Source organism: Poromitra crassiceps (assembly GCF_964638095.1).
Source record: "Poromitra crassiceps genome assembly, chromosome: 1".
NCBI lineage: Eukaryota > Metazoa > Chordata > Actinopteri > Beryciformes > Melamphaidae > Poromitra > Poromitra crassiceps.
Genome location: NC_139623.1, coordinates 113,838,452 through 113,864,642, shown reverse-complemented (window position 1 = coordinate 113,864,642; position 26,191 = coordinate 113,838,452). Strand labels below are relative to the sequence as shown.

Sequence of the window (26,191 nt, the reverse complement as noted above, 5' to 3'; positions counted from 1 at the left end):
CTCTTTCACCGTTTTGACCGGTGTGTCAGGCGGTGGTGGCGGAGATGCCATATTGCATAAACGTTTTGTTTTATGTAACGCTAGCTTTGTTATGATCAGACTCTAGTTTAGGTAACATCACCGCGTCAAGCTAACGGCAACAAAGACGTTGTTAGGCGCATTGCCATCCGGTGTTAATTCTGGGTCCGGGGTTTACCCCCCCATGACAAAAAGCGGGGTGGAAGGTGCCCAGACTATCTCCTGCATGAGATCAGAGCATGCTCCACCGTCTCCCTGACACTGACTACAATGCCCAGGATGCTTCCCTATTAAACTAAGTGTTCAATTTAATTCCTGTCTGCCTACTGTCCTAAATAAAAAAAAAAGTAAAATAAAGGCGAAATGTGGCCACTGTAACGATGAAAGAAAGTACAGAATTGGATAGTCTGATGTTTCTGATATGCGACTTGGCGTTTTGGGGACGGCGGGCATAGTATCTGTGCCAACAATTGATGGTGAAAGTAACATAATTTGTTGGCAAGTGAATGAATGCATTGCATGCACCCCCCCCCCCCCCTTCATTATCCAGCCGCAGCACAAAGTTAATCTACGCTGCTTGATTTCTAAAATTAAAGAACAGCTAGCAAATGTACTTTTTGTTACAGGGTCCATTTTCTAATGTCCATCCAAAAAGCACGTACACATGAGAAAATGTGTATTTACGACGTGGAGAACGAAATGTAGAAGCTTACGAGGAGCACTTGAAGGCATCATACACTGCACTGCACATGAAAGTTAGCTAGCTAGCAGCTAAACGTAAACACAACATGTGCTAATGTGAGAAGTAGGACGTAGAACGTTTATTTTTCTAACTCGTGCTCGTTCTACAATTGCATATGATCAGATATTTATATCTGTTTCTTTGTCCTGGCAGCAACAAATAACATAGGAGCAGCGATGCCACATGTTAGTTATATCTAACTTTCCAGTCTCAAGATGTTTACACCAAACCTTTCAGCAGAGCAGCAGAGGGAGCTGGCGAAACAACTCACCGCCTTTCTGTCTAATTACAAGCACATATCCGACTCCTACATAATTGTAGGTAACGTTAACTGAAGTTTCACAGGTTGGGACGATGGAGGTGGTTTTGTTGTTTTGTGTCTGAGGCTCAGGCTATTGTGTTGCTGCACCAAGGTAGGCAACTGTAGTAGGGGAGAGTGGGGTGAGTTGTGCCACTTTTTACTTGAGGTGTCTTTAAAGTGAGGGCATGACAGTAATGCCTCCAACTACAATATGTAAATATATTTCAGGATGTTGTGCACCACTGGGAACACTCCCTTTGGATCTTAAATAAACTGTTAAAAAAATATGGCTATTCTTAAAAAAGTGGTCTCTTGGCACAACTTGCCCCCGGTGCGGGGTAAGTTGTGCCTTTGGAGAGAATACGTTGGGGTAAATTGTGCCATTGATTACTGAAGTAAAACAGAACATTTTCATCTCATATACTGTAATGCTATATCAAAGCAAGATAAAATAAAGATAACACTAAAGTCCAGTGTACTATAACAGTGTTAAACAAGGCTAAACGGTAGCAGCAGTTGACCTACATATTTAACATTTTCAGAAATAAAAATTATGTTCAAAATGAACAAAATCAACTATCACAGAGCCAGGCTACACTTGCCAATACTGCAATATTCTTCAACAAGGTCTATTTAAACATTTAAGAACAAAAATAAATAAAATTTCACTAAATCAACTGCAACTGCACTGGCACAACTTAACCCAGGCCTTTTGGCACAAATCACCCCATCCCCACCATTTTAACAAACTTGTATCATATAGCTGGTTTGGAGCTAACATCATGCTAACAGTATAGCCTCATATTGTAGCTTACTAAAACACTAACACATGTGTGAAATGTTTTCAAGCTTGTCTATAATTGTTCAGACACAACAATCAATAAACCTTGATCATAAAAAATTTACTTTGAGAGGCAAAAAACAGTTTTTTGAACTTAAATGTGCTTAGCTCTTGTGCCATCTGCCTCCCTTCTTTGCAGAGTGAGTAAAATGGATGCCTCTTCAAAAATGTGTGGTCACATGACCAATTTCTTCTATGGTTTTCTAGATACAAGGGGTGGCACAACTTCCCCACTGGCACAACTCACCTCACTCTCCCCTACGAATTTTGAATCCAGGCAGGGATTCATGAAAGAAGAATTGCATTGAGCCATTTTTTTTGCCTGGTTATAAACCGTGGATTCCAACTAGATTCCTTTAGGGCCACGTTTATGCACCTTTTCCCAACCTGTATATTGTATTAGGGATGGGATAATTGGTACGTTATTACAAAACTTACCTGTGGCTCTCATCTCTCATTGCTGTTTTGTTTCCCCCAAAAGGAGAACCCTTGTAAATATTTTGTTAATTTTTCTGACTGAGTTTAAGTGACTAGACCAGACCAGTAACTTTATTTGAGATGCATTTTACTTTATTGTAGATGCTGCCATTTTATTTGTGTTGTTTTTTGGTCAAGAATCATACTATTCATAACAGCACAGGCTGAGTTGAGAACCGCTCTGGCTAATCCACTTTTTTCACAGCACCCATTTCATCTGTAAAAGGCAGGAAGGAACACACGTGCAAGCAAAACATTAATGAGGGCTCCAGCACTGGAACACCTAAATTGATTCGAAGCTGGAAACCCCCATTAATGTTCTGCTTTCACCCATGTTACTTCCTGCCTTTTAGACACAGAATGGCTGTCAGGGGGAAAAGAGCAATGGTTAGAGAACACTGAGTTTGTAGCATCTGCTTGTCCCATCGACTTGTCGTTTCTGTGATGTTCCCCTACAGGAGTTCTTCACTGAAGATCTGTGGCACACTTTACCAATCAGCTGGCAGTCAGTGCTGTGTGACCTATCCTATCCCCAAATTGCAGACCTCTTATTGGATGCTACACAGCGGGACAGAAGGTACAGTAGGCAACTGTTTTTTATGACAGAAGGTACAGTAGGCAACTGTTTTTTATGAAGCACTTTCAAAAGCTCACTTAAGCCCCTTTTAGACTGGCCAAAAATCCCACTAATATCCTCAAACTAGTGGCATTTTCTTCAGTCTAAAAGTTTCTATGCAGTTCCATACAATCCAAAAAGGCCAGGTGTAGACTCAAATTTCCCTCTCTTTCTATTGGCAGAGCTCTTGATCAGTGACGTAGCTCGATCAGTGATGTCACCAAACCCAGCCCGCCCATCTCTCGTGCCTAGGCCCCTCCCAGCCAAAGTTTATAAAAGTGCCTGCACACCACGCTGGGTCTATGGAGTGTGGAGAATTGTTGAATAGAGAGAGAGAGATTTGTGGAGCGTTTTGATTAGAGTGCATAGTGTAAATTGTAGTTGTGTGTTTGTAGTATTTAGTAGTTTAGGTTTAGTTTTAGAGTACGTCAGATAGCCTAGGTTGTGTTTGTTTGTAAAAAAAAAAAAATGTCTGTTTGTTTGTTGAGTTGAGTTTAGTGGCCAGGGACAGGTTAGGGATAGTCATTGGTCGAAAGTGTTGTGTTCCCGGGTGCAAAAGCTACACCGGCGTGCAGTGCATCAGTTTCCCAGAGACTCGGACATCAGGCTGGAATGGCTGCGACAGATCCGTTGCCTCGAGAGGGTGTTTAGCTGCAATCCTGCATTCCCCCCCGGATAGTTTCTCTAACCCACTGCCCCAGTAGGGCAGGGCCGGTGTCCTGGCCACCACCAGCATTACGCTGTGTTGTTTTATGTGAATATTTCTGCTGGTTAGAATGCATTTCAAGAAACTGCTCTAGCTTTCATTGCAAAACTTCGGCCAATGCTATAGCCGACTCCTGTCTGCCTGCCATCATGCTAGCATATTAGCCAGGCTAATATGCTCGAGGCTAAATTAGCCTGAATAACACAGACCCCGACAGCTTTGACTGGTGCTGGCTCGCTCCCCCAGTGGTCCCGATGCATCCATACACTTCTATTCTCTTCAGATAAAGGTTGTAAGCTCACCTGTAACTATCGGTGACATTCCTGATACCATCCACTTCCATGATCTTTAGACATATGTTGGAAACGCATCCCAGCGTATCGGCAACATTTTGGAACCCTCAGTATTGTGCTAACGCTAGACTATGCTAACGCTAACTTTCACAATAATGAACAAGGCTCATTCAGGGCAGGCTTAGGTTTTATAACTTTTTAACCTACCTGCTGCTCTTGCACATCACAGAACAGGCTAAATGATGCGACATAAATATACATTATGTAAAGTCATGGCATAAATGTGTTTTTATTGAAAAAGTGCGCGTCAAGTAAGCTAGTCTCGTTGGAGTGGACATCACAGTGCAACCGTGTTACGTTGTCAAACTTCCCAACTCACTATTAAAATGTATTTGCGAGGGGTATATATACCTATATGTGTGTTTCTCTTAGGGTTTACATTTCATTTTATTTTGTCCAATATTCAAATATTCCAGAATTGCATGTTGTGTTAAAAATAAATATAATTTCTATCTAACACTTTTTAGCCTGATTTGATTGTTTTATTGTAAACGGTTATGCCGCCTCAAAGCTTTCTGGGAAATATCCAAACAACGCTGGTGTGTTTGGTAGGAAAAGGGAGGTGGTGGTGGATGGGGAGAAACAGGAGCAGCAGATCCGTTCACAGCGCTAGCTGATACACAACCCGAGACTCTTATCAGGCTCCTTTATGGATAGTTGTGACTCTTATAAATACTGTAATTATAATAATTAGTGGCCGGGCCAGCGAGACGGCAGGGCACTTATTGTATTTGCCTTTATTATTTTTCTTCCTCCCGGGAAGTTCGACTTCCCTTGGATGAAAACTAACCAAACTTTGCACAAAGGTCCAGTCCCAGGCCAAACGTCTTTGACACAAATTTGGGGCCAATAGTCCTAACGGTGGCACTACAGCGACCGTCTAAAACTTAAAAAATCAAGCATACGTGCTACGGCTTTGCAACTCTCACCGAAATGTGCGCCTAAATGAGGGGAAACTTTTGTACAATGCAACCTATGGCCAATTATGAAGTCTAAAGACCGCAAAACTGCAAAAACTGCAAAAACGAATTAAACCCTACTCCTCCCACATTTGTTCTTCAAACGACACCAAACTTCAGCATCTGCATCGTTAGACTGTCCTACACAAAAGTATCAAAACAGATTTTCGATCGGTCAAAAATTGAGCCCACAGTGCATCAAAACGTTGAATTCTGGCCCCGTGTATAGCCTAATTACCTTAATTACCTATGGCAATTAGGTTGTATTTGTGATGTCATCAGTCAGTCAAGCAATTGTGATGCCATCACTGATGTCACTCGAGCAATTGTGATGTCATAATAGCTCAAAGCCTTGAGACTTGCCCAGCCACGACCCATTGCTGCGCAGCAGCCACTTTTTTGGCGCGTAATAACTCCCACAATTTCTGCGCTACATAGACATGCCCGAACTCAAAACATGCGGCTTATTGAGGACAGGTGTGCTATGACTTTCTAAGGGTTTGGTCAAGCGGTTTGGCAATTCTTTTGAATGGACCCACACCCGGCCGGGTCCGGGTCGGAACCTCGGGTATTCGGGGGGTCGGGCATACCCGAAGACCTCTAGCTCAAAGCCTTGAGACTTGCCCGGCCACGACCCATTGCTGCGCAGCAGCTATAATTATATGATTATAATTATTATATATATTGTATATAAATATAATATATTATAATGATTTATAACAATTCTAAAGGGGGGGGGGGGTGATCTTCCTCTGAGGAGGCGTGTGAGCTGCTGTTGTCGCTGTCGGTCTCCAGTCCGTGTCAGTGTCAGACAGTATCAGCTTCCCTCTTATCAAACTCGTGTGTAGGAGCTCAAAGACCGGTCTCTTCACAGCGTCTGCTGACTGAATGAAACCACGCATGCGCAAGCAGGAACTGCACAGAGGTCTGCCATTGGCTCTGAAATTTGCCCGGCCCACAAAAGTTCATCCTATCCAAATGTGGAGTGGGCGGATTCGAAAGCGTCAAAACTCCCGCCCCTTTTTTGAAAAAGCGGACACCAGGCATGGCTGACTGCTGCCTCAATAGTAACGTGTTGAGTATCACTTGATGTTTGAGACCACATGGTGATCATAGCCTATACCATAAAGTAGACTCCGCAAATCAACTGACCTCTGCTTAATAACGGCAATAAGATGCTGTATGGCCATGGGCATGGCGGATGCACAATTGCACGGCACACCTCAATCCAAATGTCTTCATTTGGCACAACGCACGGCCCAACGTTTGCATTTGGACTCATGTGAGTTCAATGACTGGTGATAGAAACATGGTTGACACAAAATCATCTGTGAGTGATCAATCTCGAGATGGCAATTTAAATGAATTAAATCCATCAAGAATTGAAGAGAGAGGAGTTTGAAACATGCGGATCTTCGCTGCCAATCTATATGGCATGCGCCACTCAGCAATAAATATGGTTATTTTTTGGTTTATTTTCAAAGAGCATTTATTCTATTTTATTTCATCATATGTATAGGCCTATATTTAAAATACATGCTACAGCATACGCTGGGACACGTCATCAGTGATGTTAGCTGGGGTCGTAAGGTGTTTCGGGTCTCTCAACATCATACACCCTCGCCCAGTAGACCCAGCCGAGGCCGACCCCGACCCGCGTCCCAGAAGCAGCCGCTCACGGATCAGCCTTCCTACTCTGTCTGCAACGTTGCCTGCGGAAGGGTTTGATCACGCCCAATCCGCTGCAATAGAGTTAGTGCTACACCGCAGTATTGTAAGACCCTTCGGTGCATGGAGGGTCTAGGCCCTGTGTGGGTGACTCCAGGCCGGGCTCCTCCTTCGTCTCACCAGACCCTCCCGGGGAAAAGGCAATCCTACCATGGGCAGAGAGGACGCCTCAAGAAGGCCTGTGCGCTGCACGCCATTCGCCTGCGGCGAGCACCTCGCTCTAGCCTGAAGGACCCCAGGCCGTGCCGATCTTTGCACAGATTTTCAGGAGGCTAATCCATAGCGTTTGTGGATTTCTCCCTCACGAGAGAGCCAGGATGGGGTGCTAATCCCATCCCATACCGGATGTCGTCTCCGACCGTCAACTGTCTCTCCAGCTTGTCACCAAACTATACTTGGTTGTCACCTAGTCTATTCCTAAGTGTCACTGGCCAGGGAAGCCAGGATTCTAGATTTAAAATACATGCTACAGCATGCGCTGGGACGTGTCATGAGTGATGCTAGCTGGGGTCGTAAGGTGTTTCGGGTCTCTCAACATCATACACCCTCGCCCACTAGACCCAGCTGAGGCCGATTAAGACCCAGAAGCAGCCGCTCACGGATCAGCCTTCCTACTCTGTCGGCGGCCTAAAGCTGTAGGAAATTCATTGTGTTTATAGGTGTTGCCCTATGCACGTGAGTCTAATTTATTATACAGTTAATATAATGTAGGCTATAACTTGTCTACTTTATACTTTTCAATTAAAAAGAATATATAAATATATGCCTTATGTTATTTATAGGCTACAGCCGTTTTCAGGGGAGCTGTGTTGACAAAGACAAGGATTAGTGTAGATTTCTGGAAAACGGCCTAGTGAAGATGTAGAGGAGCCGTCGTCCGCTACAGCTGCTTCTCTGGCCTGCCTGTTAAAGTAAGTCAGAAGTGTGACCAAGTTAACTTTGCTCAAGTCCCAACTCAAGTACGACTAATATAGAACAGTCAGCAAGTCAAGTCAGAACAAATCAAGAGTCCAGTATCAAATTATCATCTAAAACAAAAGTAAGTAAATAGGACTTTCCAATGCAATATGCTTTTAATAGGATAAAAACTTGGTAAGAGCATCATGAATTTGATTTCTATAATCAGTTTAAACTTATTCAATCGATTCAATCATTCCATAAAAATTCAGAAAACAGAATTTAAATTCTGTCATCTGCTGCTGGAACAAATCTCATCACTTTCAATCTAAGTCATTTAAACAAACAAGAACTCAAGTCAAGACTTTATAAATGTTTTCAAGTGATCAAAGTACAAGTTAGTCAAGTCTCAACTCAAGTCTTTTCTTCATGCATCAAGTCAAGTCTGATGCAATTAAAATTGTGAAAAATGTAGTCTGACACGAGTCATGTGACTTGAGTCCCCAGTCACCTCTGGATTCCGGTAATCGGATTACAATTCTATTGGGTGTCCTCGGCATTCACAATAGAACTGATCCATATATCTTGTCCTCACAGATATCCGGTGGTTTGGCCTCTTTCCCTTTTGGCTTTCCGCACCGCAGCGCATGGGTTGGCGTTTCCCCGAGCGAGCCCGCGGAGCGCGGAAGGAGGTGCTGTAAAGCCCGAGGAGTTCCTGGAAAACCAGAGTCAGAGCTCGCTGCTGGGCCACATCTTCAGGAAACACGTCAAACCCAAGAAACAGCATGAGATTCGCAAGCTGGGAATGGTACAGGATTGTTCATTTTCTACGGTCCCTGCTTTTATTCATTTATTTGTTTATCATTTATTTAACAGGGACAATGCAGTTCACATTCAGTCACATTCGTTCATTTCAACAAGTCAAAACAAAGTATCTGATGCGATGTATACAGAGCGTATAGCAGAAGCTAGTTCCCAGCTCCTGTCCCTGGCCAGATGTTATCAAGGCACCCTAAAATGTGAAACAAAATGCATGTGCTATAAAACAAACACAATACTTACTCATAATGTATAGAAAGGAGACTGCAAAGCAAAGGAAAAAAACACCTACAATAAAGCACATATATAACTAGAGGTGCATACAGCTCTGACTATTCTTCAGCCAGTCTTTAGCCTTTTTGGCCCCGGTGCTTGGTAATGCACCAGGGGCCTTATGTTCCCGCATGTCGCCAAGACTAATTATGCACCTTTTCAGCCGACTAAATGGCGGCCGGCCACTAGAGGGCGCCGCTGCCCCACTAAGATTTGCCGTCATACCTTCCTCACGGTATCAGCTGTTTCCCCAAAACAACGTGCCCAGGTCGCTTTGCAGAATGCAGCTTACGCGGCCCCTCCCCCTTGCTGCATGCCAGACGCACAGTAGAGAGGAGCTGTGAGGAGCTGTATGCCTGTGTGTTTACAATCATGTGTGTGATAAAGCAGGAGAACGCAAGGACCCCCCTGAACTTTCCCCCATCTAAAAACGTCGGCTGTATGGGAATATTTCGGCGTTTGTAAAAATACAGATGGCCATAGCCTCAACGCAAGACTCATCCGAATGACTGATGAGTCTCGCGTTGAGCCTAGGATGGCCAGGGCTTAGATCTGCGTGAGCACGACCCGTCGTAATTTGTCAAATTCAAGGTACATTAAAACGTTGTCTTGCTTCAACATACATCGCATCGCATAAACCATTTCCACCCGCAGGTTTGAGGAGTAGCTAACATAAACGTCAGATAAATACTCTCTATAGGCTAACGTTACCTACTGAGGCAGCTAACATGGCTAATTAGCTAGCTAACGCGGTCCATCGATATACAGTCTGGTAGACAGATAAAGCAGTGTGTTCCTTCTGTTTTACACAATGTTAGCCAGCCTGCCTGGTCTCTTCTCTGTATATCCTTACAACAGCTAAGAGAGGAGCTTGTGAAGATTGAACGAACATCCCCACAGTCAAAGCACTTCCCTGAGATATCTATATAAAAACGTTTATTGCTTTAATACCAAAAATAAAACCTCCAGTGTCTGTAAGCTAACGCTAACGCGTTAGCGATTAGCTATTGGCTGGTTGTTGTGTACACTTGTGTAGGCCCCATGTTATGGTTAGACCCGGGAGTTAACATTATAAAACACATTTCCTGGCATATGCAGGTAGTTGGAAAACCTGGTAAGTTCTGAAAATATGTGTCTATTATTGTGTTATTCCAGCTATCGTTATCGGTTGTTAGGTTAGAGTAATATGAAGCCGACAAAAACCGGCAAAACAGACAAGCGGTTAATGCTAGTCTGCTTCCATTAAAACCATTGTGTATTAAAATAAACGATAACGTAGCTGGAGTAACTAATAAAACACATTATTTTCTGAGCAACACTGGAGGGCACGCAGCCCAGCGATTTCATGAACCAACTGAATAGCTCTTCAGAACGGACAGCGATTTCACCTACCTTACACATTTCCTGGCATATGCAGGTAGTTGGAAAACCTGGTAAGTTCTGAAAATATGTGTCTATTATTGTGTTATTCCAGCTATCGTTATCGGTTGTTAGGTTAGAGTAATATGAAGCCGACAAAAACCGGCAAAACAGACAAGCGGTTAATGCTAGTCTGCTTCCATTAAAACCATTGTGTATTAAAATAAACGATAACGTAGCTGGAGTAACTAATAAAACACATTATTTTCTGAGCAACACTGGAGGGCACGCAGCCCAGCGATTTCATGAACCAACTGAATAGCTCTTCAGAACGGACAGCGATTTCACCTACCTTCCTTAGCATAGTAATAATAATAATAAGCATAATAATTGTAATCTACACAATGTACACAATCTACAAAAACATGCAATAATATAAATGGTGTTGTGTTCACGTTCATAGCTCATATAATATAATGTATCATATCGTTAATTTCAAGCTCAATACAATTCTTACAGAGAAAAGGTACAGCACTGAAAATGTAACAAGCAATAGTTTTTTAAACATCTTTACTTTAAAAGATGAAAACCCCCAGGTGCTTTAGTCCCAAACAGATCTAAAACAGATCTATAAGGTGAAGAGCCTGTAGCCTGTAGATGACGGCTTGAGACTGGCTGCCACAGCTGTCAATCATCCCTTTTTATATGTCAAATAAGTACTTAAAAACAAACTGATCAGAAAAATGACCACTTGCACAGGCATTAGCATGACAATAACTATCTAAAATGATACAACCCACCTTTGGAAAAAATGCGTGACGATACCATGCACCGGGGCTATGCCAGGTTTCGACCTGGCCTTGTTTATTAAAGATAGAGAGTCTGCTTCAACTCGGTGGGCATAGCATTCCACATATGAGAGCCCTCAATGGAGAAAGCAGTCTGCCCAAAGGAGGTATTGCGGTGTGCGCCCCTAGTGGCTCTAGTGCCACTATAGCCCTTTTCCCACATGCGCTTTGTACCGCAAAATGACCGGTACGTGGTGTAATGCCTGCATGTGAGAAAGGCGCCGTGCCGGTATAAGCGCGACCCCGTCGTCCCCGACATTTCACCAGTCTCTAGCCAGTCAGAAGAGCGGTATGCTCTTAAGGAGACGCAAGTGGAAACGGGTCCAGTCATTTTCCGCGACAGTGGTCCTTCAATCTAATCATTCGCGCACATTAAAGCAAACTGGCGAAATGATCTTGTGATAGCCTAATAACAGCAGTATGTCAGCTTGCTGATTTCCGAAGGCAACCCCGGACACATCAAACGCAGCCAGTTTGTAAAAAGTGCTTCAACGCAGGTGAACGGATGAACATCGAACCAGCAACTATTTCTCTCAGACACGGATCCCAACTTCTTCAAAGTGCATCATCTAATCATTCGCGCACATCAAAGCAAACTACTTCCAGATTTCGCTTGTGCATTTTGCTTTCTCTACATACATACAAGCGTTGAGCAGCTTGCAAGCCTTTCTCGCTGTGTCTGTCCGTGGCTGCTGCTCTCGAGCAGAGAGGGGAGGGGGTAAATCGGCTGTGTTTATTACGCTGGCGGCTTGACGCTGCTCTTAAGTCAAACGAGTGTGATTTATTGTGTGACAACTGACAAGTTTACTTATTTCGAGTTTTGCCGACCCCCCAAATAAGCTCCCCCCTCCCCCCCCCCCCAACATACTGGCAAATTCGCTGATAGATTCCCACATGCGCGAGCCGAAGTGTGAAGGGAAATGTCCGATATTGACTTACAGGTAATTTTCCGGTATGCATGTGGGAAAACGGCTTATGTCTTTTAATCCATTTGCACAGAACATCGAGAGCCAAATTATGCAGACATTTAAAAACTAATTTAAGAGAAGAACATTTTAAGAAGTTATCAAAACTGAACAGCTTATACTGCTTCAGTATATGGCAGTGATGCCAGCACATAGGTTTTTTTGCCATTATTTCTAGAGCTTGCTTATATAAAGAGGCAACCGGTTGAATCACAGTCAGAGGGGCCTGGCTCCATACTGTGATGCAGGAAGAATTTTCAAATGTGGTATGGAACCACATTAATAAAGTGTGGTGTGGTGTGGTGTGTAGTGGTGTGGTGTGTAGTGGTGTAGTGTGGTGTGTAGTGGTGTGGTGTGTAGTGGGGTGTGGTGTGGTGTGGTGTGTAGTGTGGTGTGTAGTGGTGTGGTGTGTAGTGGTGTAGTGTAGTGTGGTGTGTGGTGTGGTGTGGTGTGTAGTGGTGTAGTGTAGTGTGGTGTGTAGTGGTGTGGTGTGGTGTGTAGTGGTGTAGTGTGGTGTGTAGTGGTGTGGTGTGGTGTGGTGTGGTGTGGTGTGGTGTGGTGTGGTGTGGTGTGTAGTGGTGTAGTGTGGTGTGTAGTGGTGTGGTGTGTAGTGGTGTGGTGTGTAGTGGTGTGGTGTGGTGTAGTGTGTAGTGGTGTAGTGTGGTGTGTAGTGGTGTGGTGTGGTGTGGCGGACTTCTTCATCAAGTTGATATTATAATTCTGTCATTTTTATTCCCAGTTGGTAAAACAACTCTGTGACCAAACTGACTGCAGGACTGTGGTGGATGTGGGATCTGGACAGGTATCATTATTTAGTTGCTAATATCAACATATTGAGGTCGAAATGATCTGTCTTGGGCTTGGGTTCATATTCGATCATATAAAATATTGACATGTTTGATGAAATTAATAAAATACCAAACAGAAAAAACAACTCGGCAGTAACTTAGCAAACAGTAAAAATTTGAATCTACGATGCAGTCTGCAGTCTCCTCTCATTTGCTCCAACAGGGCCACCTGACTCGTTTCCTGTCATTTGGCCTTGGACTTTCTGTCACTGGAATTGAGGCTGATCACGCATTGGTTGCTATGGCGTCCAAGTTTGATGGACAGTTACTATGGACCTTGGAGAAAGAACAGCAGAAAAAGGTCAGTGCTTTGTCAGTTTGTTCAAAGTCCTGGAAGTGGTCAAAATCACTTTCCTAAACCATGTGTTTTATCCATCCCTGAAGGGTTCCTAAAGGCCTAACATTGAAGTGAAGGTAGAAAAAGGTTTTACCTGGGCATGTACCCAAAGTAAGAAGACTGGAGCACTCTTAGTCTGCACGTTCTTTTTATTTAGGGGCTGACTGACGTTTCGACAGGTGAACTGTCTTCCTCAGAGTCAAAAAGTGAAGTGAAGGTGCCAGATCCCTCGTAGACGTTTACAAGTTTTCATATCAGTTTTTGTTCTTTTTGTTACTGCTTTGCTTTGCTTTTGTCTTTGTACATTTTTCACAGAAATGCCAGTTTTCTGTTATTTTGTGAATGGAATAAAGTGCTGTGTTCATTTAAAACTTGAGTGGCAGCCACTTTTGGAAAACGGATGCTCCCAGTGCCAGCCCTTTCAGAGCGTTTTCAGTGATTTCTCGAGGCCCACAGAATATTGTGTGATATTACTATGTAAACACCGAACACGCCCAAAGAACGATGAGACTCTATTGTATCATCAGCAAAAAAAAGTTTATTGATATCATTTTCCGTTCTTTAGTTATCAGCCGGAGAAGATAGACGTTTCAAACTAGAAGCTGAGATAATGAGCCTTTTGTGAAATGAAGCATTTCAAGCACATCACTGACTCTGAAGCTAATATTTTCTGATGTAGTGACGTGGTGTAGTTGTGTGGTGCCCTGCGTGCCCCTCCCCCCTCAACTGCAAACTCCTCCTCCGTGGGAGTGTCTCTGGTGGCTCTGCTCGAATCTCTGCTACCTGCGTCAGGCGACGAATCTCTGCATGGAGCTGGGATAAACTCATCCCCACACTAACACACAGCTTGCATGCTGGAGCTGGGAGAAACTCACCCCCACACTAACACACAGCCTGCATGCCGGCGGAGCTGGGAGAAACTCATCCCCACACTAACACACAGCCTAACACGCACCCAGCGTCTATTTTCGGAGCGCTCCGTTTTTGTGCGCCGGCTCCCAGCGCCACACCGAAAAGCCAAACCGGACTGCTGAGAATGGTTTGGCTTTTCGGTCTCGGGTGCTGCTTTTCTGGCGGCTAATCGTGTGGAGAAACTATGCAGCAGAGACAGAGGGGCTCAGTTGTGGGAGCGGATTGGCTGCTGTTCGCAGCTAACGTTAGCTCCAGCCAGAGCAATCTATACGGCTCTGGCTCCAGCGTGCGTCGGTTTCCGTTTCATCACGGGGCTTCTTCTGCTGTTTTTCCTCACCTTTCTCTAATCTGGAGAGCACTGTCGCCACCTAATGGGTCCGTAAAATAGCTTGTACACCTTCAACATCCACCATATTTTTACAGGAGATGCATCAGGCTTTGATCCACGTCCCACCGCCAAAAAACGCAATTGACGACTTTAGACGTCATTGGCACTCAATGAGTTAATACAATGGATCAAGGAAATAATTCATCATGAAGTGCAACAGACCTCAATATAACCAATGCTTTCAAAAGTTATCGGTCGCTGGAGCAGAACAATGACAAATGGTGTTGGCAGATGTCAAATTTCCATCAGTGGTACTACATTAACACAAATGATAACTGAATTGTGATTCTTTTTTCTTTTTTTTCCCCTTTTCCAGAATGGCTCCTCTCAGTTGTCAGTACCTGGGCCGTCTCCTCGCCATGTGGCCGGTTGGGTGAACCCCAAGGCATCATGGGAGGTCTTCATCAAGCAGCTCAGCAGCGCTGGGCAGCAGGGAGAGCCTCACGCGCTGCAGGCTGCTCCCACAGACTCTGATGCTCTCCGGACAGAAACTCCCTCACCAGACTTTGAACTGGCATCATTATCCTCCAAAACCTGTGGCCCGTGTGTCCGGCCTGTCTGTCAGGAGGGCGCTTGCCCTGTAGAAGATGGCCGACCAGGCTTTCCAGACTTCGTCCTGACCGGTCTCCATGCCTGCGGTGACCTCACCGCCACCCTCCTCCGCCACTTTGTCAGCTGTCCGCATGTACGCGGCATCACCTCCGTGGGCTGCTGCTACATGAAAATCACCACCAAAGAAAACCCCTCCCCGCCTGGACTGGTGGAGCCTCCCGTTGCACCGACGCCAGAGGTTCCCTCAGAGTTTGGCTACCCAATGAGCTTGTGGGTCCAGGGGTTGCCGGGACACCAGCTGTCCTATAAGGCGCGAGAGGGGGCTTGTCATGCCATGGAGGACTACATACGCAGGCTGAGGGAGGAGAGCGGGTTGCTAAGGATACACTGTTATCGGGCGACGTTGGAGACAATTGTAAGGGGAGCGAGGCCGGAGCTGCGCAGGGCAGGAATACAGACGATAAACAAAGCCCACTTACTGCCATTTACTGAGTGAGTGAGTGACTCGCTTTTAAGACTGTAAAGCCTGGAAATAGATATTTGATTATTTCCAGGTTGGGAAAAGTGCAGGAATTGCGAGAAAAAGCCTAGAAAAGTATGCAAGGTTATGGAATTTGGTAAATTTGCTTTCCAGGCCTGGAAAAGGTTTTGAGAAGGGGCAGGGGGCATCTGGCAAAGTATTGACTCATCTCACTCACTACTTGGTGGCCTGCAAAAACCCTCCGGATGGTGAAAATTTAAATATTTTGATATTTCCATAAAGTAGAAACTCTCCCCTATAAATAACATTTGAATGACTGAGATAGCTCAATTGCGATGACATCGTGCATTGGCGATGTCAAAGGGTGGCGATTGGATGATCGGAGTCTGACTGAGGTCAAGATCGCGCAACTCTATTTCAACCGTCTTTGGCTTATCACCAACAATGTGTAGCAGCGACATGTGAAGGGTTCGCCCAGGCCGCCACACATATAAGAAGGCACTCAACTGCGCATGAGCGAAGCGCGCAGCGCTATAAATGTTCGTGTGAAGAGCGCAATATTTCTAGTTATAAAATGGCTCTCTCAAATCAAGCAATCTGATTGGTTCACAGCCATTGTATAATTCCAGTAACCGAGTTCAATAACCCATGGCCATGGCTTATTGGTTGCCATGGCAACTCTCTTACTAAGAGAGTAATAATAAGGCTTACCTCAAATGACAACGTAGAAGAAAAAAAATGGCGGAGACAGCTGTCAGATCCTTGTGAATCGATCTTCGCTTATAACTTTACTAATACTTCGCAGAAAATGATGTTTTGTACAAGAATAGATGCGGGCTAATGTCTTCTTTGCAAAAGAAAGGCTGTTAACTCCGCATTTAACCCCGCATTTAACCCCGTAACGTTAGTTGGTGTCGGGCAAGCCCTGAGAATGCAACGCTGCGCTCGAGCTGACTGGGTTTCCAGAAAGCTCTCAGCCAAGCGCCAGGATTGGCCAATGTCAACTTCAGTCTCCAGAACGATCCAATCAAATCACCCGCACGTCTATCTTCTTGCTAGAGGTCCCGCCTTACAGTAGTGTTTCAACTGACTCTCAGAATACCATGCCAGTCGGACTTATAGTGTTATTATTATTATATTATTATACTTGGAACCCTTTTATAAAAGCAATATAGCACTCGAGCAGCGTGTGTTGTGGAATATATCCCCCTGCTCAGTTGTTATCCCACTCGGCCTGCGGCCTCGTGGGATAACAACTGATCAGGGGGATATATTCACCACAACACACTTGCTCTCGTGATATATTGCTTAATTATACAACAGGTAGTTCCGGCCGAGCAATTTGATTGGACAAGAGGGATCCTACGAGTGCCGTTATTTCATGATAACGCACTGGCGCTTCACTGTGTGTAGATCACTCCGCTTCACAGCTGCCCTAATCAACAAAACGCTTCACAGCTGTAGAGTAGACAGTAGTAAAGTAGACAGCCTGCAGTTAATTAGGCTGATTAGGCTACATTTTCAGCAAAGCAGAAAGCTGAGGGGACTATTTTTGTTGGCGGAGGAATAAATACAGAAATCATATATTTTCTCAGCTTTTTGTCATTTTTTTAAATCAGCTTTGTTAAATAGAACTGTTGTATAAAAGCAATATCACACTCGAGGTCGTGCTGTTGTTGTCTAATATTGGCACTGCTGTGATTATCTACGACCGAATCACAGCAGTGCCAATATTAGCCAAGAACCGCACTCCCTCTCATGTGATATTGCTTAATTATATTATTATTATCATTCATCAACAACCCTGTAAAATCTCAACAGATTATGCAGCAGTTATGGTCAACATTAAAACAGATCGCAGTGAGACACGGCCAGCAGCAGAGCCGAGGACAGATTTTTTCCAATACATTTTGTTACACTGAACAGTATGCTCTTGATTATAGATTATTTGAAAAGGGGGGACAAAATAGTCGCACCAGCCCTAATGCCTCTTCCAACTGCTAGTGAGTGACATGAAATCAAGCAAATGTTTTTCTTTTCTTTTCTGGAGACCCATGGACCTCACTAATGTGTGTGTCTCCCCCCCCCCCCCCCCCCCCCCCAGGTATGCCCGTCTCGGCCTGGCACGGGTGGGCCTGCCCCCCGGCCTGCCTGTGGACCTTGCCCGGGCGGAGGGTATGCTGCAGCAGCAGGGCAGGGTAGTGCTCTACTTCAGCCTGGCTCTGCTGCTGGCTCCCCTGGTGGAGACGCTGGTGCTGCTGGACAGGATGATCTACCTGCAGGAGAATGGTGAGTGGCAGGATTTTAAAGGACCATTTTGTTGCTTTTCAACCGCCTTTGTATCATTACAATGTGGGGAGTGTATGCAAATGGACATTTGCCTCCATGTTGCCTGTAGGGGGAGCTCTCTGTTCACTTGTTCAGCAGAATCTCCTCCTCATCAGATGTGTTTGACATCATTTGGAGGAGATTCTGCAAGCGAACAGGAAGCTCTTGGTGCCAGTGTTGTAGTCAAGTCACTATATCTCCAGTCCCCAATGTTTGAGTCCAAGTCCAAGTCACCAAAGAAGAGTCCGAGTCGAGTCCCCATTACCCGAGTCCCAGTCCGGAGTTACTGAACATGAGCGTGAATTAGCGATATGGATTTTCGGTTAATTTGACTTTCGACTAACCGACCCCCTTAACCGGTTAACCATCGGTTAATTTATTTTTTAAGACGTGAAATATTAATTACTGGCGTGCCTTCACTCCAGCTATACATTCAGTGTTCAAACAGTGGTTTCCGACGGAATATTTACCATTATTTTAGAGTGTGCGAATCCGGTACTGCAGTGCTTCAACACTACCAAATCCGCTTGAATTTGACATTCTTATGCATTATGTCTTATGTCATAGACATCTGTAATAGTGTTGTTCTTCTGTGGAGAAGAGCACAGCAGTCTCTGTATAGGAGGCGAGCCCCCTCCCCCCGCGCGCCTCGCTCTGACACACTCACAGATAACACACACAGGGACAGAGATGGCGGAGGACTTACAAACAACAAACAAAGACGGGGGACGATCTGTCTCTAACACTGAGCGAAGGTAAATTGAACATATGGACCATGACAGACCGGGTCCAGAGAAAGAGAAAGGCGGAGAAATGCCGTTTTCACTGCCTGCCTGCAGACTGCAGCGACATTTGTCGCTGGCTGTCGCCGCTGCCCATTCATTTGTATTGGATCGCGTTCGCATCGCCAGGTATCCCAAGCATAATTATGTTGCTGTCGTCTGCACAGGGCGTAAGCCCCTGTTCACACAGGACGCAGAACATAAGCAGAACTGAAGCTTGAAGCAGGCACAAGCTGAACGTACGCCTTACCGTTCACACAAGACGCCTTGTCTTTTCCTCTCAGCGCCCTACTCTCTACTCTCGCGCCTTGGAGCCGCCCACAACTCCTATTGTCTTCATGCCTGCGGCGGCGCGGCTTCACACTTGGAAAATCGGCGTCAATCCTGAGTGATCGATTCGGCGTGGCGTGAGCGTGGCACGCGCGTGGGTGGTGTGAACGGCTTCGCCTGTTAACAAGGACGTCTAAATGAAACTTGTGGGTTCAGGGTAGGTACAGCTTCAGTTCAGCGTTGCTTCGGTGTACTGTGTGAACGGGGGCTAAGCCTACATTCACACAGGACGCCGAACGTAAGCAGAACTGAAGCTTGAAGCAGGCACAAGCTGAACGTATGAAACAAAAAGAATAAAAACTACTCGCACACTGCAGAGCTCCTTTTCTCCAGATGTATTGTTGAGTTGTAACGCGTTTCGAGCTACCGGTACATGCTCTTCATCAGACAAGACAGTACAGGATGCCATCATAGATATAGTGGTCAAGTGTCACATGATACAGTCACATGATGAAATCAGGTGGGATGACAGACACCTGTGTAATTGAGAGAAGGAAAATGTATATGCACACCACATCCCATCTGCCATTAACCATTTAACAGAAATAAAATAAAAAAATGATTCTAAGAGCAAAAGTTTAAACATGTCAAAACATCTAAACATGTCAACCTGACCCACCAATCATAGTGGAAAGAAACCATTTTAAATAAAAAAAAACATACAGATACCATTTATCCCAAAGGGACAAAATGGACACGGGTTAATACGTTTAAAGATGGTCTGAAATAGACCAAATATTCCCTAGCACAGTCAAGACAGGTAAGGGGGGACCTGCCAAAGGCGTCTTGATAGTCTGTCAAAAACATTTTACATTTTACATTTTAAAGAGGACATTTAAAGAGGGCAAAGAAGCCAGTTTGAACGCAACCAAGTTCCTGTGATAACAGGACAAAGATAGAAATGAAAATAGAACAGTGTCACAAAAAAGGGCGGATAATATCCATCTCCTCATTGAGGCCTTTAGGTGACATTGTGTCTAAGGTATAAATCCAATATAATTCTCTTTGTAGAAGCAGTTTGTTGATGTCGCCGCCCCTTCGTGGGAGCTGGACACGTTGGACACCGACATAACTGAGCGAGGCAACAGTGTGCCCAAGAAGGCTAAAGTGGACAGCAACAGGACTCTTTGTGTCATGATGTCTAATGTTACTCCTATGTTCTGAGATTCCATTTTTCAAGGGTCTCGATGTTTTGCCAATGTAGGCCAGCCCACAGGGGCACTTCAGCATATAGATGACAGATGTAGGCCAGCCCACAGGGGCACTTCAGCATATAGATGACAGATGTAGGCCAGCCCACAGGGGCACTTCAGCATATAGATGACAGATGTAGGCCAGCCCACAGGGGCACTTCAGCATATAGATGACAGATGTAGGCCAGCCCACAGGGGCACTTCAGCATATAGATGACAGATGTAGACCAGCCCACAGGGGCACTTCAGCATATAGATGACAGATGTAGGCCAGCCCACAGGGGCACTTCAGCATATAGATGACAGATGTAGGCCAGCCCACAGGGGCACTTCAGCATATAGATGACATTATTGGTATTACATGAAATAATGCCTCTAATGGAAAAAGGTTTGCCCGTATAGGGGTGGTAAATGGCTGTCGCTTTACGTGTGAAGTTGCATTGTTGGCAACGTCCACACCTATAGTTACCAGGTTCGACTGGACCCAAGAAAGTGGGGGGGGCAGAGGGGGGCTTAGGTGGACTATCGGCCCTCACCAACATAATTCTGAGGTTTGAAGGTCTTCTAAAAACCACACGTGGAAGTTGATCAAACACTGTTTTTAAAGAGGAGTCTGTGGCTAAGACATGCCAATGTTCTTTAATAATAGAGGCCATATCTTTGGCCAAAGGTGAGTATGGCACAGCACAAGTGATCTTATTGTCCCCGGTTTTGGTCCTGGTCTTGTTTAAACATTCTATTTGTGTAACCTTGGAAAAATGATTGGATGCTTCAATCACCCAATCGGGTTTGTACCCCCTTTGAAGGAATCTAAGTTTCAGATCAGACATACTGTATGTTCATTGAAATCAGAGTCAGAGCTGCAAATACGACGTACACGGTTCAATTGGGAAACAGGAAGACTTTTCTTCAAAGGAGTCGGGTGATAAGATTGTCCATGGAGCAATGAATTTCTATCAGTGGGTTTCCTGTACAGACTTGTGCTCAGAGTCCCATTGTTGTTGATAATCAGAATGTCCAAAAAGTTCATTTTGAAGGGGTCGTGGTTCATGGTGAACCTCAAATGAGCATTCTGTGTGTTCATAAAGTTGAAGAGCTCACAAAGCTGGGCCTCAGTAGAGGTCCAGATGAAGAAGATGTCGTCTATGTACCTTTTATACGTGGAGATGTACGGTAGGAACGGATTGTTGGTGGCATTCAGAATGATGTCCTGTTCCAGTTGTCCAACATAGAGTGAGGCAAAACTGGGCGACATCTTGGAGCCCATGCTGACCCCCGAAACCTGAAGAAAAAAGTCATTTTCAAACATAAACTAGTTCATTAGCACAGTCTCTGTGAGCTCTAACAGACAAGGCAGGTTAGGCAACACAGAGGCAGCAGAGCTCCGTTCCACTGCCTCTAGACCACCCTTTATGGGTACATTGGTGTACAAGGATTCAATATCCAGAGTGACCAGCAGTATATCCAGAGTGAGCAGCAGTATATCCAGAGTGACCAGCAGTATATCCAGAGTGACCAGCAGTATATCCAGAGTGTGACCAGCAGTATATCCAGAGTGAGCAGCAGTATATCCAGAGTGAGCAGCAGTATATCCAGAGTGACCAGCAGTATATCCAGAGTGACCAGCAGTATATCCAGAGTGACCAGCAGTATATCCAGAGTGACCAGCAGTATATCCAGAGTGACCAGCAGTATATCCAGAGTGACCAGCAGTATATCCAGAGTGACCAGCAGTATATCCAGAGTGACCAGCAGTATATCCAGAGTGACCAGCAGTATATCCTGGCTGCTAGGTCGGACAGTTTGGATGGTTTTAATAAAGTCAATTGAATCTTTGGTGTATGAGGGCAAGGATGCAACACAGGGCTGAAGGAAGAAATCCACAAAGGCTGAGATCTTCTCAGTTAGGGAGCCTATCGCTGCCACAATGGGTCTCCCTGCTGGAGTATCCCGGTACTGCTTGTGGATTTTGGGGAGAGTATAGAAAACAGGTGTAATAGGCGAGTCGACATGCATGAAAGAAAATTCTTCTTTAGTGATTGCTTGTCTGTCCAGTAAATCATCAAGAACTGCATGCACTTTGATTTTAAGTTCAGTGATAGGGTTCCCATGTAATTTGCGGTAAAAAGTGTCGTTGCTTAGTTGTCTCATTATTTCTTGATTGTATGAGCTTCTATCCAAAATCACCAAAGCACCACCCTTGTCAGCATTTTGGATGACAATCGTGTCGTAATTTTTTAGAGTTTCCAATTCTGTGTGTTGCATCTTAGTTAAATTGTGTGTCATTTTATATTGTCTCTTTTTCCCCAATAGGTTAGAGATGTCTCTTTCTACTAGTCTGCAGTAAGTGTCTACAGATCAGTTTCTGTGTTTAGGAGGGATGAAGGTAGATTTACCTCTGAAAGGGTTTTTTTCCTGGTGGAGGACACAGGAGGGGTGTCCTCGTCTCCCCTGGTGTTGGAAGGAACCGTCCCTTGAGTACCTTGAGGGTTTGAGACGGTAGATACATGATTAGACCTCTGATTGTCTTTGAAAAATTATTTTAGAGGTAAATTACGAAAAAAAAATCTGGAGATCCACAAACACATTGAAATCTTTACAATGAGTGGTGGGGCAAAATGACAATCCTCTGTTGAGAGCAGAGAGACAAGTGGTGGATATAGGCTTACTTGATATATTGATCACATTTAAGTCTCCCTCCAGGGTTGGGGGCGCATGCTGTATGGCTCTCTGAAGGTGGTGCTTGTTGCCCCTCCTGACTTTCCTCTGCCTCCGTGGGATTGGGGGAGGGGGGGGGAGGGGTTGTATCCCCGCTGGTGGTCTAAAAAATGTCCCAGTGTGGAGGTGCTCGACTCTGAGTCGTATGAAGAGCTGGATGGAGCTAGGTTGTGCCGTCTGTAGTTTCGTCTCCTGCGTTGTTGTCCCCGTTGTTCACCGTCTGTTTGTGTGGGGTCACGGCTCTGAGTCCACTTGTACACTGTTCCCTCGTCGTAGTCCCTCGCGTCGCGTTCAAACTTCTTCTTTTTCGATAGTTTGATTACTTCAAGTAATTCTGCTCTCTTTCGGTCACATTCAGTTAAAAGTAGGGTCGCCTCATCTTTATGTTGAGAGTCACTGAGGAGTTTTTGTTTCAGTGTGTTCATTTCTTCTTTCGTTTTAGTTAGCTGGGCGGAGATTTCCTGAATGGTGAGTGCCATAAGATCGAAGGAGCACTTGTTCAATATCTCACACCAGCGTTTGGTATAGGTTTCATTGTCTCTCCCGATAATTGGGCTTTTCATCATGCGTAGCCCTCGGGGAATCCTCTTGGCTCTCATGTAGTCACTCAGGGTGACGGCTTGTAGAAATTGGCATACCTCTTTCTCCTGCAGTTTATACAGGGTGTTGAGATCTACTTGTTGAAAGTAGATCTCGTCGCGCCACTTTCAAAAAGAGAGTCTTTGAGCATAATGCGGGAGTAGTCGTCCTCGGTAAACTCAAAAGTAGCCATATTTATAGTCCGCTTTTGTTAGGTTGTGTGGCGTAGGTAATCTCGCGTTACCTTACGCAGCTTGTCTGCGGAGTCTCCGGAGAGTAGTTTTTATTCTTTTTGTTTCACTGTTCTAGTTCAGCTCAGCACCTGCCCCAACTTTGGGTTTTGGATCTGCGTGTCTCCCTCCTTTTTCACAAGCTGAACGTATGCCTTGTTGTTCACACAAGACGCCTTCTCTTTTCCTCTCAGCTCCTCTCAGCGCCTACTCTCCTGCCTTGAACCTGCCCACAACTCCCATTGACTTCATGCCTCACGGCTTCACGGCTTCAGCGTCAAGCTTGGAAATTCGGCGTCGGGCCTGAGTGATCGCTTCGGCGTGGCGTGAGCGTGGCTTCGGCACGGCATCAGCGTGGCACGCGTTCGGGTGGTGTGAACGGCTTCTGGTCAAAGCAGAGAGGAGCAGAGGGGGGCGGGGGTGTGTGGCGTACGTACATGCTGCATGGAGCTCTGTGTGTGTGTTCTGGCTGCGTTTGATCAGACATCAGACAAGTAGTAGGTATGAATGAAAGTCGACATCAAGAGAGAGAGGGGGGAGTGAAACACACACAACATGCACACACACAGTGCCAGAGAGAGGGGGGAGTGAAACACACACAACATGCACACACAGTGCCAGAGAGAGGGGGGAGTGAAACACACAACATGCACACACACAGTGCCAGAGAGAGGGGGGAGTGAAACACACAACATGCACACACACAGTGCCAGAGAGAGGGGGGAGTGAAACACACACAACACGCATGATTTGTATTGGAAAGAAACAGGTGAAATGATGTCACCCACTGGCAGATTTATTTGCTTAAAAACCCCAATAAATGTCTTGTTAAGATGAATATTATTTGTGTCCAAGTTATCAGGCGGGCTTTCTCCCTCTATTGCTACAGGTGATGGATGGGACGTTTCTATTTAAACCCGCTCTACTGTCATTTAATCTAGGCCCGCAGTGCCAGTTTTGTCCAGGATATGATCCTCATAATTGCTACATCTTTAAATCACTTCCACCTACACAGCTGCAGATCTCAAGGAGAAAATGTGACTTTCACCTTCAGCTCCATCACATTGATCTGTTAAGATACACAAAGTAGGAAAGAAATAGCCAGATTTGCAACACTGTTGTATGCAAATGAACATGCAAATTGTTCGTTTAACCGACATGCTTAACCGATCAAAGACGTTCTCGGCCGTTAAATGGTTAACGGTTAACCGTCGACATCCCCAGCCTGAATCCACATGTAGGTGGAACACGTGCCTGGCGTTGCACAAAATGTAATAATGTCACAATATAGCTATCAATATCTTATGCTAAATTATTAGGGCTTTTTACCATTTTTTTTTACAAAAAATAAAACAAAAACACTAACAGTCTTTATCAATTAACAAGTCAGATTCCGAATGCATGAATGCTGAAGTCCGAGTCCAAGTCATCAGTGCTCAAGTCCAAATCGAGTCACGATGCATTTTTTATCAACTTTTTACTAGGTGTATTTTAATTTGTCTACTGTGTATTTTTATTAACTGTATGTAAGCTGCTGGTACCTGAATTTCCTTCGGGATCAATAAAGTATCTACCTACCTACCTAGTCGTCAAATTGTCTCCAGGACTCGGACTCGAGTCGAGTCGGATTCAGACCCGACTACAACACTGCACAAAGCTGGTTGAAAATTGGCAAAATCTTCCTTTAATGAATGAAGCAAATGCTGTGGGTCCTTAGGTGAGTCAGTGTTGACAGCGAACAGGTGCTCGTGGGAGTGGCCTGGATCAATTAAGAGAGAGGATCTTTAAGCTCAGATGAGTGAGTGTTGACAGTGAACAGATGCTCATGGGTGTGGCCTGGATCAATTAAGAGAGAGGATCTTTAAGCTCAGATGAGTGAGTGTTGACAGCGAACAGGTGCTCGTGGGAGTGGCCTGGATCAATTAAGACAGGATCTTTAAGCTCGTCTCCTTTTTCCATTCACACAGGGAGACGAACTTGCCATTACTGAACTGAAAGAAATGCTCCAGACCAGACATGCTTTGTTTGAACACACCCTGCCTACTGTACTACCAGCCACAGTCAGGATTTACCAGGAACTTTGCTGGTTGCTGGACATCATTTCTCAAACCGGCTGCTTCATGATGTATTCAGGTGATGTGGAATGGGTGTGTTTTCAGCTCTAACTTGCCTCTCTCCTTTCTGCAGGTGTGGAGAGCCAGCTGGTTCCTCTCTTCAACCCTGACTTCTCTCCCAGAAACTTTGTGCTGGTGGCGCTGAAGTCCGACGTGGACAGAGAAAGACAATGAACAGTTTCATTTCAAAATTAGTTATTCAATATTCGAGGGGGGGGACTCCTTTTTCAAAATGAATTCTAACAAAATCTGGTACTTTTTTTTTTATGTAGTAACTTGGTATCTGTAGTTGTCTTGCCTTGATAGACCTGGACTGTATCTCATCTATAATTGCAATCTGGGAATCCATCGGTAGTAAAAAAAAAATCAAACCTCTGGGGTCAAGCTCGTTTCAATACCAGAATAACCGAAACTCAACTGGCCTGGTCACGCCCCTTTATGCTAATTTCACACACAGCTTGTGCTATTATTAGTAGCACTATTATCCGGATTTTCGT

At 44.9% G+C, this 26,191-nt stretch overlaps 1 protein-coding gene across 1 annotated transcript; it reads left to right on the top strand.

Moving 5' to 3' along the window:
• Nucleotides 1–935: 935 nt before the first annotated feature.
• mettl25b (methyltransferase like 25B) lies at nucleotides 936–25,868 on the top strand (the record flags this gene model as incomplete). Its single annotated transcript, XM_083632672.1, has 8 exons — nucleotides 936–1,077; nucleotides 2,838–2,956; nucleotides 8,236–8,446; nucleotides 12,642–12,704; nucleotides 12,914–13,051; nucleotides 14,704–15,431; nucleotides 17,525–17,709; nucleotides 25,768–25,868. Exons 1-8 carry the CDS (start codon nucleotides 976–978, stop codon nucleotides 25,866–25,868), a joined length of 1,647 nt encoding a protein of 548 aa, XP_083488798.1. The 5' UTR covers nucleotides 936–975.
• Between the last annotated feature and the right edge of the window lie 323 nt (nucleotides 25,869–26,191).